This window comes from Anomalospiza imberbis, chromosome 3 (assembly GCF_031753505.1).
Source record: "Anomalospiza imberbis isolate Cuckoo-Finch-1a 21T00152 chromosome 3, ASM3175350v1, whole genome shotgun sequence".
Lineage (NCBI taxonomy): Eukaryota > Metazoa > Chordata > Aves > Passeriformes > Viduidae > Anomalospiza > Anomalospiza imberbis.
In genome coordinates this window covers 96,637,466-96,656,603 of record NC_089683.1, presented here as the reverse complement: position 1 = coordinate 96,656,603, position 19,138 = coordinate 96,637,466, and the positions used below count along the sequence as shown (strand labels likewise).

Sequence of the window (19,138 nt, the reverse complement as noted above, 5' to 3'; positions counted from 1 at the left end):
GTTTAAGTGCTGTGCTGCAGCTTGGTTCTGCTGTAGGTCTGGGTTACTTCCTGTGCCACTGTCATTTTGTCTGCTGAGACATGTCATTTTGTCTTGCTTGGGTCCTGAAGTAATCAGGACTGGTGTGGAGTCAGGTTGTTTGAAAAAGTTAAAATACTAAAATTGTAATGAGAATAAAACTTTGTTTTAGTCAGCTTTGAAAGCTGACTCCAGATTTTGACATGGTCAGATACCCCTTGGGTGTTTCCAGCTGGAACGTTTTGCTAGCGGGAGGTTCAGTCACAGCTTCTTCCTTGGGCAGCAAGGAGAACCTGAATGGACTCTCTTAGGACATAGCTGAGAAGTAATACCAACACTGTCATAACTAAGGAAAAAAATCTTTCAAGAGTTTGAGTTTTTGACTAATTGTAAACAGTTCAGTGTTTGTGTACGCCTTGGGGTTGCTTTCCTGTATTTGGAGATGACTGAAATAGTGGGAGGAAAAAAATTCATGAATAAAGTGTAACATTTGAGGCAAGTGCTCTATTTTTAATCTCATACTTAAAAAGGAATTGAAAATTAAAGTTCTTGGCAAAGTATACAGAACTTATTCTCTGAGTGTAAGTCAATATGCAACATATAAAAGCTGTGCAAAATGAAGCATGTTGTGTTTTTAGGGTAAACAGAATAAGGTTTGATGAATCTTGTGACTGGATCATATTGTTGTTCTTGCTTTCTCTGAAAAATGTATGTTGTTTCTAACAACCCTTGCCCTGGATCGGTTCCAATCTCATATAAAAACAGTCTTTTTCCAGAAGTGAAGACTGCTTTGTGACTAGAATAGCCAGATATTAACCTGTTACTTAAAAAACCAAACTAAACTAAAAGAGCTATATTGTATTAGAGGGAGAAATTGAGTAATTCTGTTCTTAACTGAGCATTTATTGGATGATAATTCTTCTCTGAATGCATCACTTAGAACAGGATAGGCAGATTTTTTGAGAATAAAAATTATAAATAATATTAGTGACTGCATTAACAGCTGGTTTAAGTTCAGGTGACTGACACATTCTGCAGATGGAGAGCCAGGAAACAAAATGTGATGCAAATATTGACCCTGCTGACAGCATGCTGAATGATGACATTATAATTCTATCACATATATTCTCTGTTGTGACCATCATTTTGATTTCATTTTAACTTGACATTTAGCTTTCTCTCTTTTTAAAAAGTAAAGTCAGAATAAACATGAAAGCATTTGATTTGTTAAAATGTGTCTTTCTAATTTCTACATGAAAACATTTGCTTTGGCAGTCAATGTACCAGATGCTATAATATTTCACATGCAATCTTTATTATTAGCTTTGTTGTTCAATGATATGTCAGGCCTGGTATGTCACAGGAGCAGTAAGGCTGAGGAATATAAATTGGTTCTATGTCCTGGAGTCATTTTAAACCATTGTATTTAACATATGTGACATGTCTGAGTTAGCTAGTGATTGAATTAAAGTTCATGATTGACACAGAATGCTCTGTTGTGACAGTGCTCAGGGCCTGCTACATACAGCAACATGTGTAGTCATACAGGAATGTCAGCTTCGAGCGGGTTTCTTTTTTTTTGGTATTTTTCTACTTTAAAATACTTTGGAAGGAAAAATGAAATCTAAAGGTGTGCATTTTATTTGCTTTTATTTGCTTCTGTTTCTAAAATCTGCTGGTCACTGAGTTTTCTTAGTACTAAGGTGAATATTGAATGTCTCCATTGTGATATTAGATTAGGAGTTATCCACCAGAATCCTCCAGGATCCACCACTTGTGATGTGATTCTGGTTTTAAATGTGGAGTCATAGTCTTCCATTTAAAATTGAACTCTGTGTGCAGGCAGCATTTATGCAACCAAATTTAGCTTTAGATCATGACTGTGGAGTTAAGTACCCAAGACTGTCAGAAGTACATGCATGCGGTTTAAAGCTGGAGTGTTACTGTAAAGAGAGTGAGTGTTTACATCCTTTTCTGCTGTTTGTGAATTAAGCATGAATTATTAAATTTGTCCTCTTTCAAATTAAGCTGAACACCTTTGTGTCACAAGTTGTGATTCATAATTAATTTAAAATTTGGATTGATAATGGGAAGAAAAATGGAATCTGAAGCATAGAAATAACTGCATAGAAATAACTTTTTCCATTTGTGCTGTCTAGTTTTGATTGGAATCACTCTTCGATTAATTTACAGAGTTTTAATTTGGGTAATTAAATAAGATTATTCCACCACCAAAATTCATGCTGTCTTGCATTATAAGTGTGTTTAAGATTAAACTGGATCCTAAGATTGCAGACTCCAGGAAAAATGTTATGCTATGGCATAATTTAATCTGTGTTTAAATTCTGGATGTTATCTGTACATGCTAGTACTTTGTGAACTGATTTACTGTACCACCATCCTGATTTGCTACAGAATGTCAAGCAAGTGCATACACAAATGTTGATAAGTTTATCTTTTGGATATTTTGTGTGTCATCTGTCTCTGCCATTTATGTTTGCACTTAGATTCTGGCCATTAACCGAGGGGAAAATCTGAAGATCCTGACAGTGAAGGTCAACATTCCTGACGGGGTGAAGAATGAATTCTCTCGGTGGTGTGTCAATGAAAGGTCTGCATAGATACATATTCTTACAGAAATCTCTTTTTTCCATAGGCAGCTGCATACTGAAGTGTATCTCATATGTCTTGTTACATTAAGAGAATGAATTAAACAAATATTTATTAGATTAGATGAAATTAGCAAGTAGATAATTCTTACTCTTTATTTCCAACTGCTGTAGCATTATGCTGAAAAGATCATGCCTTGGGCTTTATTTGCAAGTTCTGGCACCCTTCTTCAAGCAATTTTTTGGATTTTTTTTAAACATGCAAAGGCTGGTGAAATGTGACTATATTTTCAAATTGTAGTATGCATCACATCCAGTGGCTTTTACTGAAAGGACTTGGTAGAATCCAACAGAGCATACTCCCAACTTTGAAAAATACCTTCATATGCCCAATTGCAATGATTAAATAGGGCTGTGTCAGATTTTAGGTCTGTGAAGTACATAACTTCAAGTTTCACAAATGTAAGGAATTTCATGTTTAAAAAGAACTTAATGGATTTAACAGACAAACATAAATGTAACTGCTTTCAATGCATAGCTCTCACATATTGTGTGAACCATCTCTTGCATTTTGATCTCTGTTTAAGTTAGAAAACTGGACTGTAAAAACCAGATTCTTTCATTTCTTACTGATTTGTTCATATAAGTTGTCTGGGATTTTTAAACCTGTAGTGAGAAGTTTAATATTGCATAATTTTCAAGGTCTTTTGCAAAAGTTCAGATTAACTATATGGGTTTTGTGCAATATCTGTTAGTTTTTTTCTTGGAAACTGTACCTTGATGTGCTCTGTTGGAGAATATTGTCATTCCCAACAATGCATCTTCCTGGCACGTACAAAAAATTACTTTCTTGGTAGTTTGATATTGGGCACTGTTCTGGTGGTGTCTTAGAAACTCCTTCCTTTGCATCCTAAAAATGAATAACCAAAAGGAGGGAAGAAAAATAGGAAGAAATGCACCTTTTAATGTGGAAAACTGAACACAGTGATACTGCTTTAGCATGTATTTCTTTTTTACAAGTCCAAGAAATTGATGTGGTAAAAGTGTTCCTTTTCACTGTAGAAATTTAATAGGGCTGTTTCCCTCTGAAAAGGAGGAATAAGGCTCTGAAACTATAAAAATATTGTTTTGGCCAGATACTGTTACTTTTAGATCATATTATGATAAGTAATGTTTTTTGTTTCCAGGAAAGTATGAGGAGTCATAAACACACCTGTTTCTTTCTACTTTTAGCACCTATAACAGAATTTCTGTCCTCCCCTCAAGATGTATATTCTGTAAGCAGAACATAGCTGTCAGTTTTGCTTTTACTGCATCTATGACAGAATTTGGAAGCACTGTGGACCACAGATAATGGAACAGCTTGTCACTGCTACACAAATAAAAGTGGGATGTAAATTGGGATATATTTGGTTGGTTACCCTTTTGTGAGTCATCCTGTGATAAGAAGAATATTAACCTTGGAAGTGAATACTTATTAATACTTAGCACTCATAAAGCTATATATGCTTATGGCTTTTTACTGTATAAGGACACTTTTCCACCATTATAAAACTTCTGAAGGAATAGTTTTAGAACATCTGTGTGCATTAACATTGAGGACAGATTCTGATCTTCCTCCTTAGATTGACAACTATGTTATCAAACTGACAAAAAGTAAATGTGTTATCTGCCCTGCAAGCTTTGAAATGGTTGTCCAGGGGTGGAATTTGCATTATTTTCATTGCATTGATTTGCTGGGTAAAGCAGAAGGTTAATAACTTTTTTTGAGTCAATGGTTTTAAGACTTTGCAAAGGTATTAACTAATTTGCTGGAGATCACACACACAATCAGTTGCAGAACCAGAAATGCCAGCTTGCTACAGAATTTGGCCAGTATTTTAGCCAGAAAAGAGTATCACCTACTGCCTAGTGGATTAGTAGCAAATATTCTGACCTTCTTGTGTTCTTCTGAGACACATTTTTAGCATTAAGTGCTCCTGCAGAAGAAAGTAAGTTTGGAAGACTAGAATTCCTTATTACATTGAGCTCTGTGTAGATGCTGTCTAAGAATATTGTACATTTTTTCGCGAGTTCAGAATGTTTATTAGCCTGTATAAGCACCTGTTTCCTTGCAATTTGGTTTTGTATAGAAAACTCAGGAATATCCATATACCAGGCCCTATGGATTGTATTTTTCCCCAGAAAATGGCATCTCTGTGATTTGACAGTGAACCTACTTCCATTAACACTAGAACTCTACTGGTCCAAAAGACTTTATTGTGAAATTGAACACAGAAGAATGATCAGTTAGAGAACCAGAGATGGGCTGCTTAGCTAGCTTTGAGTGTAGAAACAACATGGAGTTTTTCCCAAGTGGAATTGCAGCCTTGAAAATGAAATTTGATTTTTTTTCAGTTTCCAGTCAAATTTCTCAGTTCCTGTGTAAAGTCTATGGTACAGGCCTTAAAGGCTTGCTTTGTCTGTGGTTACTAACTTGGTACATGTTTTATTTAATGTCTTGGAGGAACACAAAGGTCTGCTGTTGGTCTGCTGGTTGTCCTTCAGGTCTAAAAGCCTAGCTGGGCTCTTCCTGGAACAGTTATTAATCATAATCATGGTGGTTCTTAATGTGGGCTCTGTTAATTCTGTTTGTGTGTAGTTCCACCCTCTGGTGTCTCAGTAGTCTAAGCCATTTATGTTTGTTGTGGTCCCTGTTGGGAGCACTAGGACATGGAGAACTGATGATCAGAGTAAGATGATACTATTTGTATGGAGCTTCTTAAAAATTTGGCTTCAAAAGCTAGATTTTGATTGAATAATCAAGAAAAATCCATTCTTAGAGGGAAGCTTAACTAGGCTGTGATGATCTTTAAAAATATACACACATGATTTTGCTTTGCTTTTTGCAGCAAATGGATTTTTCTCTTATCTCAAGAAGTATTGAAATTATTAAACTACAGTATTTGCTATGATTGAACTTGCTGTTTGAACGTTTTCTCATTTGTAGCAACTTCTAACAGAATGTTGCCTAAATTTTTACCTATCTATAGGCAGGTAATAAAAATATCTGTTGTGATAACCTATTTACAGAGAAAAAGTTTAAGTGGCTTTAATGGAAGGAAGAGAGGGGGAAACAGCTGCCGGGTTTCCAAATTCATGCTTATTTGTGCTAAGGATGTTTTCTGGGGTAGTCATGCTTGCACCTGTAAAGCCTTAATGTTTATAGAATGTGATGGCAATAAGAGCATTTAAAGCTTTTCCAGTTTTATATAGGTATGGAAAGAGTCTCTAGTCACAAATAAGTGCGATAGAGCTATTTGCAAAAACTGTTAGCAAAGTGATGAGGTCACGTGGCTAAGAACTGAATTACAACCCTGAAAGTTGTAAAAATGGTGAGCTTAATTCTGCTCCTGTGTCTGTCTGCTTAATGCAGGGTTGACTCAATCACATGTTCCTCAACTATTATATGCACAGACATTTAAAAAAGCTGTTTCAGGAAGTTGCAGAGCCCCTTAGACAACTGAAAAGTTGTCTGGGTAGGAGCAATTTGGAATTCTCGGTGTTTATGAGTGGCTGAAAGCAAACAAGATCATAAGTAAAATTCAGTTCTGTTTTTGCTGCAGCTGGACACATTATGGCCATAATTCAATGGTCAAAACATTGCAGCATTTTTCACTTAAAAAAACCAAGCCATCCAAACAAAAAACTTAGAAAACTTGCATGGGTTTTTTTTTTTTTTAATATGTATGGTATCTCCCATTACAGTTTGGGACCCAGGCATGTTAAATAATACAATAAGTGAAGAAAACTAAGTGTTATCAGTATTTTTTAAAAGTAATAAAAAAGAGATGGACTTTAATAGAAAATGTCAATAGTATTTGCTTCTGTTTGAATATAGTATATCTCGTTGCTTCTCCCTTCACCTCAATCTCTTCTCACAGGGTGGACAATCTCAATGAGTTCTGCTTGTTCGAGGACTCACACATACACAAAACACCAACCAACCCACATCCCCCCACACCCTCCCTCATGGAACTTTGCCCTCAACAAAAAGATCAATGGATTAAATATCTAGGAAGCTTTGAGAGTGAGGTGTATTTTCAGCAAAATTGGAAGCACTTGTTGTTATAGTTATATAGTTACTGTGCAGTCTCCCTAGAAAAGAGTTCAAGACTTGAAAGAGTTTGACTTAGAAAAAGTTGGAAAACAGTCTTGGTTTTGTTTGGTATTGTTTATTTAATTTTCCCTTTTCCTATATTATTATTTACACTTGAAATATATTAGTAGCAGGAAAATAGAAAAACAATTTGTAAGTTTTTTGGCTTTTGTGGTTTAAGAAATGCTGCAAAATTAGTAGGAATTCATTTAGAAGTTGAATAGAGATACTCAATGCATTCCAAATGAAATTTGAATTGGGTTGCATTTATTGGCATTAGTTTAGCTCCTTAATCTCCATCTGTGCAGATGCCTTTTTTCAGTAATTCTGCAGTGACAATCACAAAGGATGTTTAGTCACTCATTCTAATGTATTGAGGAATGGCAAACAATGCAGCCCTAAAGGTAATATAGAACCAAGTTCTTTGCTCAGTTATAATAAGCTTTGACTTCTCAAAATGGAGAATGTTTTTTCTTATGTTGTCTTTAAAATATAAACCATAATTGTGTTCTAATACCTAAGACAAGAAAAGATAAGCCTGTCCATTGTGTGATATTAGAACCAGGAGCAACTTCTCATTCCTGTCCATTGTGTGATATTAGAACCAGGAGCAACTTCTCATTCCTTTCATATTTGTCTCATGATTTAGTTGCCTAATTATTGTAGTAATTCTGCAGTTTTTAGGATTTAACAATGTAGAAGCCTTTCTGGAAAATTCCTTTTTTATCTAGCTGTTTGCATGTGTTCTTAAAATATTTTTTTATTTTTCTTCCAATCTTTTGCAGATGGAGACCAAAACAATTTTTAAAACCAGAATTTATGAGGCTACTACGTAGTTCTGTAGAGGATGCATATAAACGCCTTATATATCCTCTTCTCTGTAGGGAATTCAGGTAAGCCTGGAATAAATCTGTATTTTCATATTACTGATTTTTTTAGCAATTCCCTCCCCAATGTTTTGTTAGACTATTATATTTATCTATCTGAAAATATCAGCATGTTTCTAATCCTCTGTGCTTACAGAAGAAATGAACTATGTAGTCTTGGTTCTAGAGATTTAATTTCTGACCCTATCCAATTTAGGCTTCAGTAGAGAAGTGATCTTTCTGTGAAGACATTTTACATGTTTACATGCTAGATACATTTATCTAATAAAATACAGTTTAGAACTGTATTATCATGATAGTTGTATCTTTATTCTTGTAATAGCATAAACCGTGATGTCACTGAATTTTTCAAACCTCTCTTCATGGCATAGCAATAGTACTGTCAGTGGCACTGTTCTGACTCACTCTTTTACCTGTGAAATAGAACTCAGCCAAGTATTGTTAGGGTTGGAAGCACCCCTGGTGTTCATTTTGTGGCAAACTAATTAGTCATAGTGTTAGTCTGATACTATTTTGTGCGTATTGTGATGTCTCTAGAGAAGTCAGTAAACTTCTTCATGGTGATACTGTAATAATGATGTCATTGGATATCATGTCACTTCATAAGATCCATAATATTGTTCCAAACTTAAAGGAAATTTAAAATTTAGTATCAAATTAGCATGAATTAAATAGGGTGTATTGTGGTGTAGTATAAGAGTTTACCTAGTGGGAATTATTGACTATGTCAATTAAGAGTGTTATCTTCTAATAGCTGACAGTACTTATGGTGTGATTCTTCAATACCAGAGAAGTTCCTCAAAACATAGCATGCTTCATTCTAGCAAGGCTATGTGATATTTGACCTAAATGTTGATGCTTTATTTGAGGTAGTTCAAAATTAAATTTATCAGAGACCCTGTTTCTTGGACCAGAAATGTTGAAACTACTTGTATCAAAATGACATGCTGTCTAGTACCTAAAATCAGCAACCACATTGTGAAATGTTTCTTCTGTACTTTCCTGGGTGTGCTTTTGAGTTTGAATTGGAGTTGTTTTCCTGACACCTTTTCATGAACATAATTGCAAGAATGATCTGTGTTCTACCTCTCTGAAAGAGCCATCAGCTCAAGATATTAACAGTATGTATTTTTGGTGGCTTTTGAGCTTCTTCACTACAGTATGTTCTGTTTGCTTATTGCTTTGCAAGCAAGATTGCTTCACCTCTTTTGATTAGTGAGCCTGGGTTTTTGTAACTTAGAATTTCAGATTTCTAAAAATACTGAGTTCACTTACTATTTTGTGACTGCAATACATGTAGCTACTGTAGGGGAGACACTGTGTCTATTGTGGTCCAAATGGTGAACATCTCATGGTGGAGAGTTCAATTATTGGCTTCTGTCACAAGGGAGTAAAAATAGTTGTCATTCCTAGCCATCTCTACAATCAAACTCTTTTAAAATAAAGAAGAAATACTTTTTAGTGGGGTTTGGTTTTAAAAGAACTAAGCAACCTGACATATAGGGGTGCTTCAAGGCTCTTTTATTGTGTTTTTATTCAGTGGTTTGTACCACAGGACTGTTGTGGCCTGTGTTGTCTGTAACACTTTGAGGACTGCTGGAGCAGTAGGTTACTGAAGGTTTTCTGTTCTATTAATCAAAAGAGGGGAAAAAAATCTTCCTTCCCTACTACTTATTGGATGTAGCTCACAAGTAATCAATGAGAAGAATACAAAGTTTGCTGCTGGTGCCTGAGGGGATGTCTGCTTAGGTTTTACTTTTATGGTCATGTTGCATGATTGGTGGAGTTTGGATAGAAAAATCTGAAACCTCTCCTACAGAGAAGAACTCAAAGCACCTGTCATTATTCTGGTCCCTGACACTAAACCCTTATCCTCCTCCTATTTTCTTTCCGGACACACCAGGACCTGTTTTTTCCCTGTCTCTTGCAAAGGGCTGCTAAAGTATTCAAAACCTCCTTTTAGCATTAATATTTCCAACCCACCTCCTGCTGTTCTTTTTTCTTTTTATTATCATTAAATGTTGGAACAGAAAGTTTCCAGGAATGCATTGAAATTGCTGGTGCTTCTAGTGATCAGAAGAGGAATGAAACTTGCCAACAATATGATCACCTTATTTATTGTTTAATTTCCTTTCTTCCATTCTGTCAGATATCATTTCTTGTATCTGGTATAATAATGTCCACTGTTGCTTTTGGCTCTTTCAAATACATTTTATCTTGTTGCAGTACTACATGGAATGGTTCCATCAGAGTTTTATGCAACTGATGTGGCATGGGCATATTTTTTAATGGATAATCCTTTCATTATTTTCCATGCTTTCTTGCAGAGAGTGCTTTCTCTCCTCTGTCTTCAGGGACACAAACATTTCTCTGTATATCTTGTTTCACACCTGAAACTAGTTTGCAGATATTTTTCCACAGAAATGATTGCATCTCAGACTGTAATTGGGAGTGTGGAATTTTAGATCTCAGTTTAAAAACGGAATCTTATAACATTGAATACAGAAATCAATAGGTCATTATTAGGTCATTTGCTTTTATTACAATACACCTGTTAGTGATATACAGTCTGAGTGCTTTGTAGACTTCAAGGGAGGGTTTTGGAGTCCTGACTGGATTATTTTTTCATAAAGTAGGAACTGAAGATTTTTGAGGTTTATTTGTTTGGGTTTTTTTTCCCAAAATAGCCATTTTGCTTGTGTTTAGAGAGGAGGACTACTCTCTGCCTTTTATCTCTGCCATATTAATGAGAACTGCTGTAAATTGGAAAAGCATGAAGCTAGTAATAGACTGAAAAAGAGAAAGGTATTATATTGTTTTGGGTAGCTTGATGGGTTTTTTTCCAAAGGATCAAATGATTGTACCAGGCTTGCAATTAAGGGCCACTACTTTGGACAGCTGATCATGTAATTGATACAAGTGTTGAGTAAGAGACAGAGAGAAAAAAGAGATGTCTATATTTGAAATTTTAAAACACAGGATATTACATAATAGAGAGGACATTTCCCCTACACACCTGGCAATTTCAGTAACATTTCCTGTTGCTGTAAAAGTTGCTGTATATCCCTGCCAATTTTAAACATGATTTCCATAAGGCTGACATAACTAATAGCATGTATTTAGGTGCAATTTTAATTCCTATACAAGTCTCCCTTCTTAGATGGACTGACTGGAATTTGCAGTGTGGGAGGACTTGGCCTTGTGGGCAACTGGGACCCTCTATCCTTGGGATAGGTGGAAAGATGGAACTTGGCCTGTCTTTGTACAAAGCCTTTGGTCCAAGGGCATTCCATTCCCTTGTCTACAAGCCACTTTTAATCTTCATTTGCATGCATGGGTGATTGGTTGAGTCTCTGTTATGTTGAGGTATTTGCTTTTGTTTTCTCTGGTCTCACGTAAGTGGCATCTAATTGTTCTGTCTCTGGACTCCCCCTAGAAGCAGCTTGTTCTGTGATTTAGGTTTTTTTTTTTTAATTAGAGAAGGGAAAAATGGGAGAAGGATGCTGTAAGACTGAATGATCAAGAAATGGAATGGCAACTGAAATGTAGTCGAAAATGAGTGTAAAATTATACTTTCAAGGGGAAGTAGTTATCTTTTCATAAGTAAAACTATTAGCTCTGAGCTATCCTGCCACAGGAGAGGGGCTTTGGCACCATGGAAGGTAGCTCCACATGAGTGTTAAGTGCTCAGAAGATTAGATTATTTAGTGAAGGAGTAAAGACAAAGAATCATTGATTTATTTGGCCTGTATTTGGAATATTGTTGTCCATTTTGGTCCACTCACATGGGGAGAGGGGTAGGAAGTAGGAAAAGAATTCACTGGAACTGGAAAAGGCCCAGTGAAGGGGAATGAGGAATTAAATAATTTCTCTGGAAAGAAAAAAAATGGCTACACTATGACTTCAGCTTGGAAAAATGAGGACTTAGAGATAAATGATGTGTGAAGAGTGGAACAAGGTTTCTAGGGATAAATTTTTACTCCCCTCCAGTGTAAGGCTTAGGGGAGCATAATAAAAAGAACCAGTTTCCAACCAAAAGGTGGCAGCTATTTACACAGTTTGTGATGGATCTGCAAAACTCACTGCCAACAGACTCTGTGGATGAAAGAAATTTATCTGTCTTCAGGAAGAGGTTGGATAGTTGAACAAGAGCTCTGTTATGAGCTAGTAAAGAGACAAGTCATGCCAAGCCCAGGAAATACTCTGGAAGCAGTTGTAGGCTAGGACAAGATTATGGGACAGATGCTGGTGCTGCTCCATCAGCTGCTTAGGCAACTGCTTGGAGACAGACTTGGGGACAGAATACTGGAATAGAGGGACAATTTAGCTGAACTGGTGCAGCCATTCACACATTTGGTGGTGATATAGAGTGTCTGCTCATTGCTGAGGGCACATTTGAACTGCTAAGGAGCCTTGTAATGCATGTATGCCCTTCAGCATCTCTCTTTGAATTGTCTGTGACAATCTCATATACCTGATATGGAAACAAAGAACACATGGGAAAAAGGGAGCCTTTTGCTGTTGCACGTTTCCCTAGGAAATGTTCCATCAGTAATGTGTGAAAGAGGATCTAGACCTCTCTCTGGACTGCTTTACAAATGAGGGACAATGAGGATTTATTACTTCCTTCTGTGCCACTGTGGGATGAGACAAGGCTGAGCTGGTTGACTGGTTGGATCCTGGGCAAATTCAAGTCAGGCTTTTGAGTTCTTCCACAATCAAAACCAGCTTCCTATTCCATCATGTCAAATAGCTCTTATGAGAGTTATTTTTGAACTATTTGTAGTGTACTTGTGCCGTGCATTGATTGACCTAAACAACTTGAGTAATTTTCGCTGTTCCTTTCTGATAGGGTTAGTTAACTGTAATGCAGTTTTTTCCATTCTGTAGAAATAAACCAAGATAGTAGATTTTTTTCAGTGATAGGTAAAAAGAAAAGGAGAATAAGGGCGCTGGCTTTTCACTCCCTAATTATTTTGAGTTACTGAAAATGTAATGGATAGGCAAGTGATAATGAGTACCTATAAAAGAAAAGGAAATCAGAGAGGTGATGAATATTTTTGTACCCATTACTCTTTCAGTTTATTTTTTTTTAAGTGCCATACCATGATGAAAATACTTGTTCTTGTCAGTCATTGTCTTCCTGGCCACATCTGACAAGTAAGACATTGTGAATCTTTTACATCTTAACTCAGGAAGACTAATTTCTTTCTTGTGATACTCTGCAGTAAGTGTTTATGTTTCAAGTCATCTAAGTGAATCCTTACTGCATTACCTCACTTCTTTCTGTTGAAGAACATAACTTGGAAAAGAAAGGGAACACTGTTGTCCTACCAGCTTTACAGTTTGTTCTGAGGAATCAGAATGCCCTCCTAGAAAAAGCTCAAGTCGTCACAATTCTTTGATGTCTGTTAGATGAAGCAATCCAAAGAGAAAATTAAATGCCTCGGGAGTCATGGTGTGTTAGCAATTAATTGGAGGGACCCTTCCAGTTTCTCTCTAGTACCTCTCAGTGTAAACCACCATTGTTTTTTTTGCTGGATTGTGATATTTCTCTAGAACTGTGAAATTGTGATGAATTTGATCCATGCCTTCTTCAAATCCTCTTTTCTTTACAATTAGTATCAACTTTTAAAGGAAGCTGTTCTTTGCTCAAAATTGAGTTGATGTTTAAATGGTAGTTGGTGGGTGTATGTTCTTACAAGTGTTTCTCTTGTACTTTTTATGTTGACAGACTTTCTTAGAATAATAATGAGATGATATATAGCTGATTCTTTTGAAAAAGGTGTCAACAACTTGAATAGTAACATTTAATTCAAGATGATGGAAACATGACTGGAAAAAGCCTTACAACTTTGGAACAACTAATAAGTGTATTTGAAAGTTAATTGAAAAGAAATATTTGGGATATTTTACTTTTTTTTCTATCCTTCTAAGATCCAAGTTGACATCTGATGCAGAGAAAGAGTCTGTGATGATGTTTGGGAGAAATCTCCGTCAGCTGCTTCTGACCAGCCCCGTGAGGGGCCGTGCTCTGATGGGAGTGGATCCTGGCTACAAACACGGCTGCAAGTTGGCAATTATTTCACCAACCAGTAAGTTTCAATTCCAAACATTTTTGAAGGACTCTAAATATATTCATTTAGAGTAAAGACAGTTTCAAAACCTACTTTTTTATCAATTTTTTTTTAAAGCTTTTAGTGCTTTCTACACATCCTATTGTATAAATTCCTTTCTTCAGCTAGCTTAAGGTTAAATTTCTGGCACCTGGATTCCAGTGACTTCTTTGGTGTTATTACTGCTCTCTTAAATAGAATTTAAAATGCCTTCTGCCTTCCTGAATACTGATTGAAATGATTGTACCCCTCAGTAGTCAGCAAAGAGAACACCTGGCATTTTTATTGTTTAACAAAGAATTTGAATTTAAATACTTTCTATAATATTGCTTTTTTTCATGGCTAGTGTCTTGGACATCTGGACACTTTTTGAGCCCTTTTTGTTTAGTAGTGTGTCTGTTTAATGTAAGAAGTCAGAAACATTGTTTTTGCAAAACTTCCTAGTTCACATATAGAACAGACCCTTTCCACTTCATCCAATTCAGGGGATACACATCTCTTTATGTGGAAACTACTTATGTGAAAACTATTTGTTTTCCTTTTATTTTGTTGTTGCTTTTTTTTTTGAGAATATCCGCCCCAGGAGAATGTAAAGAAAGGTGTGTTCTTTAGAAGGCAATAAAGGTGGGGTAAATGATTGAGCTTTCATTGCACCATTAGCTAACAGTACTGGTTAATACAGTTCTTTCCAAATGTGATAGATGGGATGATGACAAGAGCTAGCATTGGAATTTTAGAACTCATGTATTGCAAATCCTTAGATTTTCTAATTTTCATCACTCTTTACTGGATTTCTAAATTGTACTACACTAGAACAAATATTTTATATTAAATTGCTCTTTTTCTCTGTGATATAATACATTATATTTGCTAATAGGTTTAGATATTCAGTACTTGTTAGGTGAATATGTCTGCAGGGAGCTACAAAATGTATTAACTTGTTTTCTTCTGCCAAAACATTCTTGTCCTATGCCAACCATACATTTCTTCTAAATGGATATAAAGATCAAAGGGAAAGATGACTGATTAGGAAGCTTTCTTTGTGAATCATCAAATTAACTTCAGTAGTTCTGCAGGATATAGCCTTTGGACCTTTGTGGATTTAATCAAATGGCTTTGCCTTTTGTTCTAGGTCAAATACTCCATACTGATGTAGTTTACTTGCATTCTGGTCAAGGATTTCGTGAAGCTGAGAAGATAAAGAGGCTTCTGCTACAGTACAAGTATGTAAAGAAACTTCCATTTATTGCTCTTCCTTACCAAACAAAATGAAAATCTTCACTATATAATTACTTCATTTTGAGTGCAATAAGAATTCTACTGATTTAACTGGAGGTTTATTTTCTTTAGTCTAGTTCAGAGCTTGGTTTTTCTTTTATGTTTGTGCAGTACATATGTTAGAAGCACATCAAATCAAGCCGTGGCTATGAGTAAGGCTGCATGCTATGAATGTATCCCCATAAAACTGTTAATCCATTTATTTTTTGGGAATAGAAATTAGCATTCAGCTAAGAAATAAGTTTAGCCTTCCTCTTCCTAGCCCCCGCAGCCCCCAAATCACTCATCAGTCTTTCCCTGTTCCAAAAGCCACATTAGGTTTTGGTAGAGTTTGTCAAGCAAAGGAAATCCTGTGAAGGTAGCTCTCCAGATGGAATTACAAGCAGGGGCAGCATGATGAGAAGGTTGTGTCCAACTGTCTGTGGGCAGACATCTGATCTACTGAGTCAGCTGCTGAATTACCACAGCATACAGTCCAGTTTGTCTATAAGCATTAGATTGGCTTGAAACAAGGTGATTTGGTGGCTGACTGGCTGTGGTGTGGGGATTCAGAGGTTGGAAACTATGATATTCCCATTAAGGAATTAAGATGCTGATTGCTTTGGCTTCTGCTCTTTTTCATGACTCATACCAGATGAGGGAAATACGAGGTGAAAGTGTTTGAGGACTTATAAATAATGTTCCATTTATTCATATGAAGTATAATTTTTGGATTTTCTGCTTATATTGCCACTGTACAATCCCATTACAAATAAGTGAAAATTTTTGACTCATCTCATGAACTGTCTCATTGAAAACCTGTTAAACAAAGCATGATGCTTCTAAGAACGTTTTCTCATTACATCTGGGCCTTATGTTATCTAAAATCAGATGTATTGATCACTGTGGTGGATTGAATACTATGCATGAAAAGGTATAAAAGAATATTTGAGAAAATTTGTTTGTTTTTTTAACCCACACAAAGCTGCAGCACTGTTGTGATTGGCAATGGCACGGCCTGCAGAGAAACAGAAGCTTACTTTGCTGACTTAATTATGAAGAAATATTTTGCTCCGCTGGATGTTGTTTACTGGTAAGATCCCTTTACTCAGATATTATTAATTTGCTCAGCATATTTTAACCTAACAGGTAGTTTTAGATGTAATTTTGGAAGTATTTATTTTTGCTGCCTTGTCTGTATTTGAGTCAAGCTTGACCCAATGTTCTAGCCAAAGAAAACTAGCTGTGGCTCTTTGAAGCATGACAGTAGTTATCCTGAGTCAGTAAGAGACTCACTGAAGCATTTTATTTTTTCTTCCCGAGGTTCACTCTCTTGCTATTGTCATTGTAACGAAGTATGCAAGAATAGCAACACTAACTACTAAGGACCCGTTTGGCATTGTGTATTTACTTCTTGATAAATGAGGTTTAACTGCACGTGATAAACCTTCTGTTGTCTGGCTGCAGTATGGAATGCTTGGTAATCCTATGGGAATTAAATGATCTGGAAATAATTACTATATAATTAATTATTTATTTAGTTATTAATAATTAAATGATCTGTGTTAATACCAAGTGGAGAGTAGTGAATATATTTATCTTTTTCAGACTTCAAATTTTATCCATTAGTTTGTTGAATTTGAACTAAAGTATTCTTCTGTGGGTTTGGATAGAAACTGTGTTATATCACTTTCATTTCTACCATGCAGAACTCTTCTCTTTTTTTAATTCCCACCTTTATTTTTTTCTAAGGCATTTTTTGTGATTTACCTTGGATTATCTTTTGTGCTGACATTTAACATCTGTATTTAGTTTTCACTGTCTTAGCATACTGAAATATGTTTTCTATATTTTTAAGAAAGTTATGGCCTTTTGCTGTTTAAACTATTCTATGCATTTAAAAATGCCTTTTTTTCATAAATTAGGAAGTGGCCTTACAGATATGTTTAACAAATGTGTTATTTCTACTGACTTATGGTATGATTGCACTTGTGCTTCATTTCTAAGATTCCCAAATAAATTTATGCAATATTCCATTCTTAAACCACTCTTATTCCAGGAAGTGTAGTAAAAGTTTTCTAATTGTATTTGTTTGCAAAGGGATGAGGCTATTCAAGCTTCTGAAAAATTCGGCATCCTCTTTACTGAGTCCAACACCAAAACGGTGAATGTTTTACAATTGTAGAGAGTGCAAAACACCTCATACTGTGTGGATTTTGGCAAATGCTTAATTTCACTATTGTGCACTTAATATTGCTTAAAAATCCATTATTATAACAATGAACGTTTCATCTGAAATAGTGGTTTTCTTTATTTATTGATCATATACTACTTTACACAGGAAAAATTATTTATATAATACTGTGATTGTTGTTTTTCTCACTGTTTGCCTCTTCTGATTTAATATTTTCTCCCTGTTTATAATTCAAGATGACAAAATTTTCAAAGTAGTACTTAAGTTACCAAGTTCTTAGAACTGATAAAAGCTGTTGTGGAATAGGAATTCGTATAAATGCTGTATGGCAGAAGTCACGTTAGCAAGTTTGTTGCTTTCTCTAGTAGTGACTGATAATTTTTTAACCTTTCATTTTCTCCAAAACTGATAATTGTAGCAAAAATCTACAACTGCAGTTATTTAACATGACATATAATATCCTGAAAATTAACATAATCAGAAATATTTTTCTCTGTATATTTATGTTAATGGTTTTCTTGTGTTGAGCTCGTATTGCAAAGAGGTAGTCCATACTTCAGAATCTGTGTGCAGACCATTAGGTAGTTCACATTAAAGCAAAGTGATTTTTTTTTCTTTTTACCTCATGCTGTAGGTGACATATGGGGCTCTTGAACTTTGTATACTGCTGTCTGTGTGTGAATTCATATGAGTGAGTTTACAGACAGGCTGCATTTGCAGTGCTTGTATCTCTTCACAGTTTGCCAGTCTGTACTGAACTTTTTCCATAAGGATCAGGGTTCCTATATATCCCTTTCTGATAAACTAGTTTCATGTCCATTTCATTGCTTTATCCAGTGTTGGGTTTTCTAAGCCATGCTGCTGAATCCTGCAAGGCAGTTCTTTTTTCCTTTCTAGCTCCAGAAAGCTTTAATATCCTTGGTATTTCTTAGTAACAGAAAGGAATGATGAGTCCAACCTCCATTTCTGATAATCCAGTGAAATGCCTGGAATTTCTGTCAGTCTGAGTTAAAAATGTGATACTTGCTAAATGAAGAGCAATTAGTACAGTGTTCCTGTTTGAGCAATAGATGAGAGTAGGTGTACATTGGGATAACTGCTATACCTTTTGAGGGGAGGTGTGAAAGGTGACTCGGAAGAATGTGCCCTGCTGATCTTCTTTTTAAATAGTAAATTCCTCCAGAGTATGTGCTTTCAGATCACAAACAGCTTTTCTCCTTCCATGTTCAAAATCTTCTGTAGATTAGGTTTTCTCATTATAGACTTTTTTTAAAAGTATGAGCACTTTGTTTATACATAGGCTGAATACAGATCTCTCATCAGTTCCATGAAAACCTGTGTGTGCTTTTGGATGAAGTGATGTTTGTGAATTGTTTTTCAGTTAAAATCTATAAGAAATAATTTCAGCGTTGTTGGAACAGTTAATTCTTAAAGAAGGCCTGCTTCAGCAGGTTGCAGTTGTAAGTAAAGAATGGATTTGCTAATCAATATAGTTTTTGAACTGTGGGGAAAACAAAGCAACAAAGAACCCCAAACAAAACAAAACAACCTAAACCTCCTAGAACAAAAAACCCCATCCAGTACTTGAACTGTAACAGAATGAGTCAGTTGCATCTAACATGATACCATTTCCCAAGCTTTCAGCTTCTCACAGGGATGCACTGAGCTGCATCAAGGTGGAAATCCTTGCCCAGAAACACAGAGCTCAGCTCATTGCTGTGTGCAAGTTTTGGAGAATTACTAATTGTATCTGTGTTGAAGTTTGTTGTTTTTTTTTTTTTCTCCTTAAAGGAGTCCAAATGAAAAGGGGCTTGGCAGGTGAGGTTGGACACTCACCATAAGCTGTTGTTCAGAAAGGTGAATGATGGGGAGGTACTACAGACTTCAGCTTCCTTGGGAAATGTTAGCAGTGGAGATTA

The 19,138-nt window shown here is 35.8% G+C and overlaps 1 protein-coding gene across 2 annotated transcripts in view; it reads left to right on the top strand.

The window, feature by feature from the left end:
* Positions 1 to 19,138, top strand: part of SRBD1 (S1 RNA binding domain 1) — a 123,496-nt gene that overhangs the window by 17,014 nt on the left and 87,344 nt on the right. For both annotated transcript variants that reach the window (XM_068185886.1, XM_068185887.1), the window contains 5 exons: positions 2,526 to 2,629; positions 7,551 to 7,658; positions 13,590 to 13,747; positions 14,901 to 14,991; positions 16,011 to 16,118. In XM_068185886.1, the coding sequence (XP_068041987.1) occupies positions 2,526 to 2,629; positions 7,551 to 7,658; positions 13,590 to 13,747; positions 14,901 to 14,991; positions 16,011 to 16,118 (569 nt within the window). The remainder of the gene's footprint in view (positions 1 to 2,525; positions 2,630 to 7,550; positions 7,659 to 13,589; positions 13,748 to 14,900; positions 14,992 to 16,010; positions 16,119 to 19,138) is intronic.